General features: G+C 39.5%; 2 protein-coding genes across 5 annotated transcripts in view; one reads left to right on the top strand and one right to left on the bottom strand.

Annotated features, from left to right (window-relative positions):
• Positions 1–9,510, top strand: part of dnah5 (dynein, axonemal, heavy chain 5) — a 109,183-nt gene extending 99,673 nt beyond the window's left edge. For all 4 annotated transcript variants that reach the window (XM_067602122.1, XM_067602119.1, XM_067602120.1 and 1 more), the window contains 5 exons: positions 1,146–1,361; positions 2,147–2,359; positions 3,251–3,403; positions 5,752–5,983; positions 7,639–9,510. In XM_067602122.1, the coding sequence (XP_067458223.1) occupies positions 1,146–1,361; positions 2,147–2,359; positions 3,251–3,403; positions 5,752–5,983; positions 7,639–7,790 (966 nt within the window). In that variant the 3' untranslated portion in view covers positions 7,791–9,510. The remainder of the gene's footprint in view (positions 1–1,145; positions 1,362–2,146; positions 2,360–3,250; positions 3,404–5,751; positions 5,984–7,638) is intronic.
• Positions 9,511–9,581: 71 nt separating this feature from the next.
• Positions 9,582–13,457, bottom strand: part of adcy2a (adenylate cyclase 2a) — a 65,548-nt gene continuing 61,672 nt past the window's right edge. The window contains exons 24-25 of the mRNA XM_067602123.1: positions 12,098–12,222; positions 9,582–10,610 (exon numbers count right to left, since the gene is read on the bottom strand). Coding sequence (XP_067458224.1) covers positions 10,458–10,610; positions 12,098–12,222 — 278 coding nt within the window. The 3' untranslated portion in view covers positions 9,582–10,457. The remainder of the gene's footprint in view (positions 10,611–12,097; positions 12,223–13,457) is intronic.

Here is a 13,457-nt window from a genome sequence, read left to right as displayed (position 1 = left end):
CCAACCTGGAGGTCAGGATCCACCAAGACAATTAACAAGATATGAAAAAAATGAGGGGGGAAAAAATGTTACAAAAAAGATATTTGCATTCAAAGATGTTCCTCTAATCCTTGCTTTTTCTTTTGAATTATTGGATACGTTTACCCCTTCAGACCTCTAAATTTAATTAAATTAAAACTCTAAGAAAAAAATCACTCTTTGATTGACCTGGTCACTTCCCATGCTACTAGTATCGACTGGTAAATTGAGAGTTTCACCTTCAGGCTGAGATCCCGTTTCACCACAATGGTCCGGTACAATACCTGCATTACACTGACACAGCATCAATTGGCCTGTTGACCTCTCACTAAATTTAATCCTAATCCTCCCCGGTGGTCCACTGTTCCACAACAAAGACAGAATCCACACTCATTGAACACAGTTGATGGGAAGCTGTTGAGGGATCCTGTCAGTGTGTGTCAGTCTAATAGTGATTTGCTCTGGTTGGTCAGGTGCATACACAGTGGGGGTGGCATGAATCTCCTGTGCATTACACCCCCTCCCAATTCAGCTCCTCACTGGAGAGTCAAAGAAGCAGTTGGTGACACTGTGGGGTATCAGAGGAGACACATGGCTGTTTATGCTTTCACCAGGCCAACAGTGGACAGTAGTAGTGTCAAAGGTAAGGACAGTGCAGGGAATTGGACTTAAGGAACATATAAAAGTTTAGTAGACGCTCACATCCCGTAAACTTCAAACAGGTGAAACCAATGAAACAATGTAACAAAGAAAGATGAAGGTCCGCACACTGTAGCTCCCTTATATGCGGTTTATTGAGACATCCACCAGTGACATTTCGAGCTACATGCTCTTCTTCAGAGTGAAGAAGTCTGAAGAGTCTGAAGAAACATATGAAATTGAAGTTAAAAAAGCAGGCAGCACTTAAAAATCTATTTCACATTGTTGGAGACTGTCTTCCCATAAACTCTGCCAGCTTGTTTCTGCCAGCTCAGTGATAAGCTGCTCCAGGGGGCTACTAAGGCCCTCTTGCAGCAGTTGTTGTGAGAGTAGAGTGAATGCATCTTGGCCATTTCTTTCTAAAAATATTTCCACAAGTGCTCTGTGATCTGAACAAATGACCTCCGGTTGCTGTTTTATTTTTGCAGGGTCTGCCAGCTTATGACACTCCAGAGGTGTTTGGTCTCCACCCGAACGCAGACATAACCTACCAGATTAAACTGGCTAAAGACGTGCTGGACACTATCCTCAGTATTCAGCCTAAAGATAGCTCGTCGGGCGGAGGGGAAACCAGAGAGGCTGTGGTGTCCAGGTTGGCTGACGACATGTTGGAGAAACTGCCTGCAGACTATGTACCTTTTGAAGTAAGCCTGGGTGACTGTTGTTGAGCAAAGGCACATGTGTAGTGCGCAAAGTGACAGGGGTGGTACTGACAGAGAAGGTGATGGGTGGGTGTGTGTTAGTTTGTGTTTGAGACAGAGGTAGTCAAAGAGAAAAGACGGCTAGAAATAAACAGAGTAGTGTAAATGTAGCTGAATCTTGCTAACTTTGTTTTATATTGGGGTTTCTCTCCTTTTTTTGACATTTAAGAGACAGTGAGGTGAGAATGTGACTTTTCTGAGCAGAGGTGCAAAGCTTGTCATGGAAAACTTCGTCACTGCACCCCACACCATGTGTGACAGATGCCTCACAGAATGAGGGCAAATACAGCAATGTCAACACAAATAACTGCATTTGGAAAAGAACAAATAACTGTGAATTCACAGAATCCATCATTCATGCTCTCTTCTATTCCTTACAAATAGTAGTAACTATAGAAACCTCTCATCCTGTGCTCAGTTTGTACCTGAAGCATGTGAACAGTTTATATGTATTATCCAGAGAAGAAAGAGAGGAGCTAATGTAACACTTCCAGAGTTGAAAATGGAACAAACAAATCTTTAATTTCAGGTTATATGTAGACTGGAGGGCACAGGGAAGAAACTTAGACACATAATGGAATCTGTGTCTTTGTTTCTCCATTAACATGTCTGTCTGTATCTACACAGCACAAATTTTTTTGACCTGATGCAACATCACTTCATGCATTATGAATCCCTCAGTAGATTCTTTAAAGTTTTATTTCATCTGATTGAATGAAACTTACCAGGTGAGAGAGCGTCTCCAGAAGATGGGCCCTTTCCAGCCAATGAACATTTTCCTGCGCCAGGAGATCGACCGGATGCAGAGGGTCATAGTTCTGGTCAGAAACACCCTGACAGACCTCAAGCTGGCTATCGATGGAACCATCATCATGAGTGAGAACCTGCGGGACGCCCTGGACTGCATGTATGATGCACGCATTCCTGCACGCTGGAAGAAGGTGAGTTTAGAACATTGTCTCACATTAAAAATCAGTCTGGAGCTTTTGAATTTTTGTCTACATCACAAATAACAAAATAGGCCTCACTAATAGGAATAGTAATCACTTAACTCCTCTGAAAGCTATTAATGACCATTGCATTGAATAGCAAGCAATTTCATGGAACCTGAGGCACAAATTAATAATAATCTAAAAGATCTTTTTAATGCTACGCAGGTATCATCTTTATAATGTTATTTATTGTCCTTAGGTAAATCAAAGGATTACTTGTTGGTTTCCGATAACATCAGACATGTCATGCGAGCTAAAAGGGAGCCCATCATCATCAGTCAGACAGTAATTTCTTGCTTTAGTGGACCCTAAGCTCCTTACCTTTTAGAATTTTATCCACAGCACACAGAGCCATTTCTGTGATAAATGAAAAGTACTTCTTCCAACAAACTTAGTTGAAGAAATAGCTGGAATGTTAATATTGGGAGAGAGCGAGCAAGAGAAAACAACAAAGAAATATGACTCGGTATGACTTTTCCCATATCTTACCTTTAAATAATTCTCTTTGCATTCAAGTCGTGCTCTTACATTACATTACATCATTAGAATAATTTTGATTTGAATGGCTTTCACGACTGGGATTCAGAGATTGTCTACCTGCAGTGCTATCTAGTTTTGGCCCATTTGCCCTCACTCCATTATGTTTCATTATATTCATCTCTTTTTTATTCTATTGTAATTAATTCTTTATAAATGCCTCATGTTTCTCTTGCCACTCAGTGATTCACAGTTCTTTTTTTTTCATGTCTCTCTGTTGTCATCTCTGATCCATCTGAATGACAGTTTTCAGTGTTGTATTGTAATGTTTTGTTCATGTTTCTGTTCGTCTTTGTTTTTCAGGCATCGTGGGCCTCCAGCACCCTGGGGTTCTGGTTCACAGAGTTGCTTGAGCGTAACCGGCAGTTCCAAGCTTGGATCTTTGAAGGACGGCCCAACTGCTTCTGGATGACAGGCTTCTTCAACCCGCAGGGCTTCCTGACAGCCATGAGACAGGTAACCTACACACGGCATCAGGCTACCCACCTACTTACCCACCGCCGGGGGGGGGGGGGGGTGGTACCAGATGGCACGCAGAGGGAGAGGCAGGCACATGGCCACATTCACACATGCAAGCATACAGCCACACGTGTGCATGTGCACTCACACTGTTGAGGCAGACAACTACATACACACACTTTTCTCTTTTTCTAATGAATTCCGATGTCTATTACTGTGGGTATTACAGAGGAATGTAAATCTGAGTGTTTAACCCTCCTTGATCCATGTCCTGTCCCTGATGTTAGGGCTTATATTATAAAGATCCAGAAAGGTATCTAGATGCTATACTGAATATTAAAAACAAGTGAAAATTGGATGATAAGAATACAAATTTCAGAGCAAGCACTCTGTAGATAAAAAAATTTTATCTTATAATATATTTATACTCTATATGTCTTTTATTTAACTTTAAGGCTCAGCTAGCACTTTGTGTGTTTGCATTTTCTTTCCATTTCTCTTTTCACTGTGTTTTACCAAAAGCATTTTCTGTTTTGTCCTTATTGCAAGGGCCTGTTATTGACTATCAACCACGGTGAACCAGGATTTTTTGCAGCAGGAAATACACTCATCAAGCACTTTATTAGGGACACCTGTGCATTCCAATACAACAGCTCTGCCATAAATTCTATTAATTCTTATACATTTTCAGTTTTTGTTGATATTGTCAGAAAGGTGATCATTCTACTTTATGTTCGTTATTGAGTGGGTGGTGGTGGTGTACTGGATTGCATTATATTTAAAAAGTGTTCCTAAAATTTTCAACCCCATTAACATACATGACACAACAGCTTTTAAAATTCAGGTGAAACTAGTGTGACCCGATCTGCTCCTTTTTCAGTCTGGGAGCTTTTGGTGAAAAAAGGTAAAAACAGAACCCAATGAGTTTTAGATTAAAAAAAAGAAAATACACATAACCGTTTGTCCTTTACAAGGTCTAAAAGGTTGTTTTGTTGAAAATGATACATTTATGAAGCTTATACATTTGCAGTTTTTGTTGACATTGTAAGAAAGGTGATAATTCTACTTTATGTTTGTCATTGAGGTCGTAGTGGGTGGTGGTGTACTGGATTGCATTATATTGAAAAGTGTATTTTATCCACTCTATAAACATACATTAAGGGGGCAGAGCTGTTGCATTGGATTGCATTAGATTGTACAGCCAGTGAGTGTGTATGTATGATACAGTGTATTTTGAGTGTACCGTGACTCCTGCTTGGCCACTAGCGTTTTACTTCGGAGGCACCACTTAAATCCTGAGACCTACAGCATTTATTTCACACAGACATGTATACTGTATTTTTACAGTATTGCAGTTGCTGTGGCGCTCTATAGCACTGGTTTGTCTCAATTTTCCTCCATGAGTTTTTGAGCATATCTCAAACACACTTTTAACCAATTTCAATGATAATATTCCAACTGATTTTGGTGGTGAACCAGATCTGGAATATGTACCATTAGATGGTTATCATACACAGTAACTATAGAGCAAACTGTGATAAAGACCTGAGGGCTGAAGTATGTTTCCAGGACCAAAAAAACAATTTTGAAATTTAAGTAGTAGTAGGAATGTGGAATTGTTAAGCATTGGTGTTGGGTTTGCACATCTGACTGCCTTCTAGTTTATTTATTTATTCCACTCTGGAGAAAAACCTCAGTTGCATGCTCAGAGAGAAAATATTGTAGATGCAGATGTGTGTACTTTACTGAGAATGGATCTGTTAGACTATTGTGTTAGTTCCCAAATATAGCAGTCATGTCCTCTCACCAAGCTTGTATAGAGTATTCTCAGGAGAGACGCTGTAGCTTTTGTTGGACCAGTGGCATCACAATTTGTCTGCAGAATGCTCTGATGCTGTGTGCCAGAAACCTCTAGCTTGTTTTTAAAGGATCTGTTGTGTATGTGTTTGTCCCTTTCATTCATATCTGTCCAATTTTGTCCAATAAGCGTTTTTGTCTCTTCTTTTTTTTTGTTCAAAATGAGGAAAAAATGACTGAGAGGATACAATACTCACATTTCATTTATTTATTGTGCACTCTGCTCTTGCTCTTTGCTCTTTTTGTGTCATATTGGATTTATTTTCTTTCTTTTGGCATGGCATCTCACAAACAATTCCGTCGATGGAGTGTACTTCTCTGCCCTACACAGTGTTTTTTCATTGTCCCTCTATTACAGCCCTGTTATCAAAATTGATTTTTTTGTATGGAAACAGTTGCCAAAGGTCAGCTCTGTCATTCATGTGCACTGCCGTGTCATACTGCCCATATGAGAGCCTTAACCTGCGGATTTCATCCTGCACTCGTAGGAGATCACTAGGGCTAATAAAGGCTGGGCCCTGGACCGCATGGTGCTGTGCAACGAAGTGACCAGGTGGATGAAGGATGACATCACCCAGCCCCCCACAGAGGGAGTGTATGTCTATGGCCTCCACCTGGAGGGGGCCGGCTGGGACCGCCGCAGCTGCAAACTCATCGACTCCAAACCTAAAGTCCTCTTTGAGATGATGCCCGTGATCCGGATGTACGCTGAGAATAACGGTAAGATTTCACATTTTGAGAACATCTTTTTCGCTTGTGAAATTTAAGCCAAAAAAAATGAACAAAGTAGATTTTGATGATTTGTCTGAACAGAAAACTCTGATATGACAACATAAAAGCATGAATACTTTTTTTTTTCTCACAGGGTCAATCTTTCATATTCCTATGAGTCTATCTCTTCTTTTCCTCTCAATATTCGCATCCCACGCAGTCTCTCAGAAAGGACGGACGTAAGATTTAAATGTCAAGCAGACTAAGTGCAATTTATTTTGTCTGGGAATAGATTACGAGCAGTATGTGGCACAGTGTTTGTGCTGGATAAGACCAGACTATATTCAAGCAGGCAGCAAAGAGACGGGCCCCCATGGACGCCTGCAAGCAAGGCTGCCTGGGAAAAGAATTAATGATCCAATGATACGCGTAATGCAGTTTGTTTACACCATGTCCCCTCCCTGCTTTTCCCATAAGAAGGCTGCCTTTGAGTGAGCATGTGTGCACCAGCGCAAAGGCTGCTAGTGAGGATGTTTCTGCACACAAGTGGTTGCCAGAGCATCAAGTGCATGCACCTGTCTATACTGTAAGCACACATGGTGACATGAATGAGTGTGCATTTAAGTGTAAAGCCATTAAAACCCCTCTGCTTAATTGTGACTCTCTTCAGAGAGATTAGATTTATCCCTCTGTATATCATCTTTGAAGATTGACTGTACAAGAGTTGTTTGTTTTCTAGAGAGAAGGGTTGTTGGTTTTTGTGCAGATGGGAGCTCTAGCACACCAGCATGTTGTGACTGACAGACTACCAACCAAACAACCAGTTTGCAAGCTGCCATCTAAAGACAAGTTTCAAGTTTTATTGTCATATACTTGATAACAACATCATTACCAGTAGTGAAATTCTTAGACCCAGAGCCAACTCAACTTTACATAATAAGTGAAATGAGTCATATAGTAATTTAAGCAATCAAAAAGGCATATAAGTTAAAAAAAAAGTTTTTATTTTATTAAAATAAAAACAGTATTCGCACAGAAATCATATGGACTGGAGTGCAAAGAAGCGGTGCAGTGTGAATAATATAAAAGTATTTACCTGAAGAAAAATAAAATATAATAACATGAATAATAATAGCGGTAGTCAACTTAAATAATGGTATCTTAAATAGTCATGGGAGGACAGGTATGCTGTGCAATACTGATATAAATTAAAGTGACTAGTGTTAAACAATGTAAACAGTAGGTTTTTAAACATTAAACAGCATGTAAACAGTTGTTATTCTTAGTGGCCAGTTGTGTGAAGTAAGGGTCCATTCATTGGTATGTGTTACTGTAGTATGTGTGTACGGTGTGTGCAAGTGATAGTGTCGGCGGTTCAGTAGCCTGATGGTGAAGAGGAGGCGCTCAAGGAGTAGTGGTACATAACCATGTTCCCTTAACTTGAATTATTTGCATGATTCTAGCAGACACCACAGAAACAGGTGTTTTGTGGAGGACAGCTGTGTCCCAGTGACATCCCCACACTGATTTAAATATTTCATAGTCTTTCAGTAATCCTTGTAATTTGTAGATGTGTAATTAAACCGCAATTAAGAGATGCTTCTGCCAGTTTTCGATTTTCTTTTTCGTATAAAGTGACATTTTTTTGCTCATCTGTGTTGCAGGTGTGAAGGATTCTCGCCTCTACTCCTGTCCAATCTACAAGAAGCCGGTTAGGACAGACATGAACTACATCGCAGCTGTAGACCTGAAGACTTCACTTCCTCCAGAATACTGGATCCTACGTGGTGTGGCACTCCTTTGTGACGTCAAATGATCACTCACTCTTAACAATGTAGGAATGTAGCCATTATAAAATTCCTCTGTCGCATGCCCAAGCTGCAGGATAAGCAGCTGTTACTATGGCTACCACTATATGTTTTGTTTAAAGGGGACATATCATGATTTTTGTGTATTTTTTGTTATTTTATTATGTCATAATGTCAGTTGTCTATGTTAAAGTTCCAAAACGCTTTGTTTGTAAAGTTACCTCTACTTCCTCCTCATGATGACATCAGATTTGTTGGTTTGCTAAGGTTGTTCCATGGGATGTTTGTATTGTCCATTCTGATATTTTGGATCAGATTTGAGAAGGTTATATTTAGAGTAAAAAAATAAGTGAAATCCTACGACTACTGTTTATGTTGCCTCCAGAGCTGGCAAGGGTCTGCTGAGGGGCAGCTTCCAGAAGTTAACCCAACAGGAGGGGGGAGAGGAGCTGTTTCACAAAGAGGCTGAACTGAGGGGCTGCATAAAGGGCCAGTATAAGATAAATTAGGTTTTTGAACTGCAAATCATGCAAAGATTTTCCAGTAAAGCCCCACAATATAAATATACAGTAGGCCTGGATATGTACATGTTATGCTCCTCCTCAAGCATTTTTTCCACAAAGTGTGAAAATGCAACAGTGTAGGGGCACCTGTGGTGAAAGATACAGCTCCAGATGTTGGGACAAAACTTCTGGAAACATCTCTTGTATAAAAACTTTTGTATTGGACAATGAAGAGAAAACCACTCTTTAGAATAAGCTATAGCAGTAGCATACAGCAAGAGGAATTATTTTTAGATTGGGATGAAGATGACAGTTAATTTTCATAAAAGAGGTCCTCTATGTTTTTTACAATTATGTTCTAACGATACGAGCACAAACACAACTGACTGATCATAATATCAGTCTATTCACAACCTTAATTGGGTTAAGTCTGCTGTAGTAATGTAATCATTATCTCGATTGTGCCCTGGTTGTGTCTATTCATATCTATCCATTTTAAAATTGCAATGAATCAGTGTAAAGCAGATAGGACATGAGCTGTGCTGCTACCCTGAACTGACCCAACTTTGGCCCTGATAAGTCTAGACACATTGTATCTGTCCATCTGCTCATCAGGGCCATTGCTCAATGTCAAGTATGCACTGTGTTTCAGAGAAGAACACATGTTGAACCAAAGAGGACTCATTGTGAGTCATGCATTGTATTGATTCAGTTAGTTTATGTGAGTGTTGTAATGTAACCCGCCTCACACACAGACTAGTTGAGGTTGATAAAGAGACTATCAGTCCAGTTGTGTTAATATGCGATGAGCTGGTCATTTTTAAAGGCCCTCCAAGGCAAATAAAAGCACTCCATAGGACTGAAATACATAGAAATTTTAATGAAGTTTTTACAAAAAACAATGGCATCATCAAAACATCAAAACACTTTTTTGGTAGTATTTTCTTTTCTTACAAAACCACAGTACCATATGCACTCTAAAGCTACCCTGTACACAGATCAGGCTCAGATTTCCCAAATTAAAATCCACACACTGAAATCATCTTTTGTCCCTTTTTGTTATCCAATAGTGTTACTTTAACCTGGTTTTAAATCTGTATGGCTCAGAGCTGATCCTCTCAGCCTTGTTTGAACAGCAAGTTTTCCATTTTTCAGCAGAAATTAATAAATCTGATCTGATGCCATAAAGGATTAAAATTTTTCTTTTGTGTAAACAGTCAATGAAGATAAGATGATTTAAGTGCAAAGACCATTTTGGGAAACGCAGCCCTGCATGAATATCATAATATATTCATAAATTTTCTCTTTTTTTTTTTTTTTTTAAAGTTTTGTTTTTTTTAATGGTCCTAGACTGCCTGTAAAATACATCCAAGACTTCGTGCTTCTAACAAGGTTGATGGAGTTATGTACACATATGTGTGTCTCCTTGTTGGCTGTGTTTTTCAAACAGGACCAGCTCACTTTTGCAACAGTGGTCATGCAGTTTTCTCTTATGTTTGTCCTTTGCTTTCATTTTAATATCAGATCTGTGGCCTTCTGTATCACTCCATAAGAAATTGGTTAAGTTGGGGGCAAGCAAACTTTATATCTGAACCACCAGCGTGTCATTTTTATATTACCATTGTTCATTCTGAAATTCTTATCTTTTAGATGCCCTTCAAGAGGCCTTGATGTTACAATTGTTGCCATGCACATTGTTTCTCTTCTTCTTATTGTACATCAGTTGTCATGTGTAAAGTGAACAGAATATAGATTCCTTTGTTGATTCACCTGGTTGAAAAAGCAGCTATTATGGCACAGTGACTGCCTACAGCCTCAGAGAACTGAGTCACAATACTAATTAAATTATTTCTGATTATTCTCTCTGAATGACTTATACCATTTGACTTTTCTTGATCCAACACATTTCAGTATATTCCAGGGGTTTATTGCCTACTTGCTGTACATGCTACACTTACATAAGTGACAAAATGGATACTACAGCTGTGGCGTCGGTAACTCTCAATGCAACAGTAAAATCAGATTTTTCTCCTTCTTGCAGTGCAGATCTGATTCCTTCGTGCCTCACTTTGTCTCTGTTTCAGCAGCACTGAGAAGCTTGAACCCCTCCCATCTGAAATAAAAGTCTGTTCTTTGTGCCTATGTAAATTCAGTTTATATTCTGAATCAGTCTTATGGCATTACATTCCCCTGGGACAGTGAGCGGGTCATCTCTGTGTGTACAAAGTAGGTCTTGAGCTCTCCTTTGCCCTTGACGTTGATGATGCCTCTACAAGAGCACATGTAGCCCAGGGTCTGAAGGATGCGACTCGTCTCCTCCGTCACCTACAGAGAGAACCAGATGGGTAACGTCCATTTTGCTTATCATGACTGGATTCCTTCAGGCAAAAATACTCCGCTCTCCACAGGAATACATTTCTAAGAGCTGAGGGAAAATCTGCTCATGAGTAACAAACTCTTGTATTCTTGACATGCTGTACTGCATTGCCAGACCTCTGTTATTATTACATTGACTGAATCCTTGCTTGAGTGGTATTAACCGTCATATGAACGTCACTGGATGAAAGTGTCTGCCAAATGAAATTGTAACATTGTATTACATATTGTAGACAAAATAAGGGCTTAAGTCTTGACATAAATTGTTGTTTTAAGTTTTAGATTAATTTCAAACAAGACTGCAAAAACAATCACAGGGGACTCTACCATATTTTTTAATCTTACCATAGAGGATTATGTGAGAAAAAGGGCACATCAATCATCACAGGTTATGCATGAAATTCAATGTGGAACTTAAAAAACTCTACAGATACCTGACATGAAGTAACATACAACAAAATATAAAAAGTAAATCTTTGGCATTGAATGATAATGTCCTCCATGTGTTTGAATAATATGGAATATCAGTAAAACTAACAAGAAATATATGTATGGAATGACTCAACATTTGTTATCATTGCCTCTGCATATCTTAAAATATCAACAGGCAATCTTGGAACGCAATTGAAAGCACTGCAGTTGTGCTGCACTGCACAACAGATGGCTCTATCAAATGTGTACAGGCTGTGAAGTGTAATACAGCCCTCTGAAGACTGAATGATTCCCACAGCCACATGCCATGCAGGTGGAAAACCATTATATCTTATCAGTGCTCAGGCAGGGTGCGAATGTAAGATCCTCAGATGTCACATGCTGTGATGTTCTTGCTACCATAAATAGCATGTGTAGAGAAGGAATAAAAGTTTTATCTTTTCGACATCTGGACTGACATTTAAAATGGAGCGCTGTTTTGAGAGAAACAGAAAGGAACTGTCAACGACGCCATGTTTGACTGATACAGAGAATGAGAAATGCTCCAATTTATTTGTCTGTGAACGCATCACAGAAAACAGTCAAAGTTGGTGTTTTTCTATATTTTGTCAACAAATCCCCAAATGTGTTAGTCCATCTCTCAATACTGTCTGACTTCCCTCCCCTGTCTGTGGCGCTCAGCCAATTGGTTCCTACTGAAGGGGTAAATCTTTACAAACAGGTCACAAATATACAGTGTCATGTTAAAATAAATAGTTAAATAGCTAAATATTTTCTAGCAAACATTATTTAAACAAGAGTGAATAGTGTATGTGAGATTGATTAAAAATAAACTATTGAAGGAACATGTCACCCAGTGCATTGCTGTGGCTCATTAATGTGTTTTTAACACAGAGGATAACATGGTATCACACTTTGGGGACCCAGGCAGTACTTGTTAGAAGGACCAATTTATTGTTGGTATTAACTGACAATAAAAATATAGGAAAAAAGACTTTAATTACCTGTATTTTTCCAAGGACTCCAGTGCTGTCCATTCTGCTCGCTACATTCACTGTGTTCCCCCAGATATCATACTGTGGTTTCTGGGCTCCAATGACTCCAGCTATCACTGGACCATGGTTAATACCTGCAAAAGGAAACCAAGTAATTGTTGAATGTTTCAGTTCAGTGTCTGCAGCATATTTACTCAGTCACTACATTTTCTGACTGACAGCATTTTTGTTTCTGAAACTGGTAGTATTTTGTGCACCTTTAAAATGGTTTAAATATTTCAAACATTTATGGTTGAAGACATTCTGTATTACATTTTTAAAATGAGGCGTAACCAAATCAGCAAAGAGTGAGCGTATTATAAAATAATTGGTCTCTGTTTTTGATGTCATACTTTAACAATGCTGTTGAAGATGTGTTAAAATCAATTTTTGATATCACCAATTAATTATTGAGTGTAGCCAGTGTGCGGCTCCAAAAGGCCTTTAGTGAGACCTGCTACTTCCAGAATAAATAAACCTTTTCACAAGATTTCATCAGAACATGAGAGGAAGTGGAAGCTAAATGTAGCTGAACTCTTAATCCCCAACACTCTCAGCACCTCTGCTAAGTAGACTGAAGCTTTTCACAGCACAGAGATGACACTGGGCCTCTCTTCACTCTGGCTTCTGAGTCAATTTCTAGATTGCTGGAAACTGCAATTTGCACAAGTGCACATGCACTGGTTTTGTCCAGGCCCAGTGGGTGGGGACTTGTATTCCTCTCTGATGGGGCATTTTAGGCCCGTCTGGAAGCAGCAGGGATGTACAGTCACACACGCACACTGCTGAGTTAATGGAGCATCCCATGCTGGGATCTACACAGACAGGTTGAAGGTATTGAGCTCTGGCTCTTACTGCATGCAGGGAGCTGGGACCTTCCTGCCTGCTTCCCTCTGCTGTAATGCCCCCATGTCTATACATGTCATGTAGTAAACATTCATTTTATTTTTCTAGTTATTTATACATGTAGGCATCTTTCTCTGTTTCAGCCAAGACGATGAAATTACTCTCCAACCATTCACACAAGGTTGACGCTTTGAAATAGAGACATTTCTTGGATGCATAACAGCTACATACATGTCCATGTCAGTGCATAACATGTCAGTGGAGTTCAAGTCTAGCTTCAAGCTTGTTCTTGTAGGTAAACCCAGTGCTACATATCAAAACTTCAGCTGTGTAATAAAATATAACTGCTGCCAATACAACAGCAAGTCTGCAAAGGTTGCAACTCTTGCCCAACAGCGATGATATTGTTGTGTTCTCATGTTTCACCCTATTTATCTGCAGCATTTGATGTCTGACAGACATCAACAATGGTGTTTCCCCACTG

This window comes from Thunnus thynnus, chromosome 10 (genome assembly GCF_963924715.1).
Source record: "Thunnus thynnus chromosome 10, fThuThy2.1, whole genome shotgun sequence".
NCBI classification, from domain to species: Eukaryota; Metazoa; Chordata; class Actinopteri; order Scombriformes; family Scombridae; genus Thunnus; species Thunnus thynnus.
This window is presented reverse-complemented; position numbering and strand designations above follow the sequence as displayed.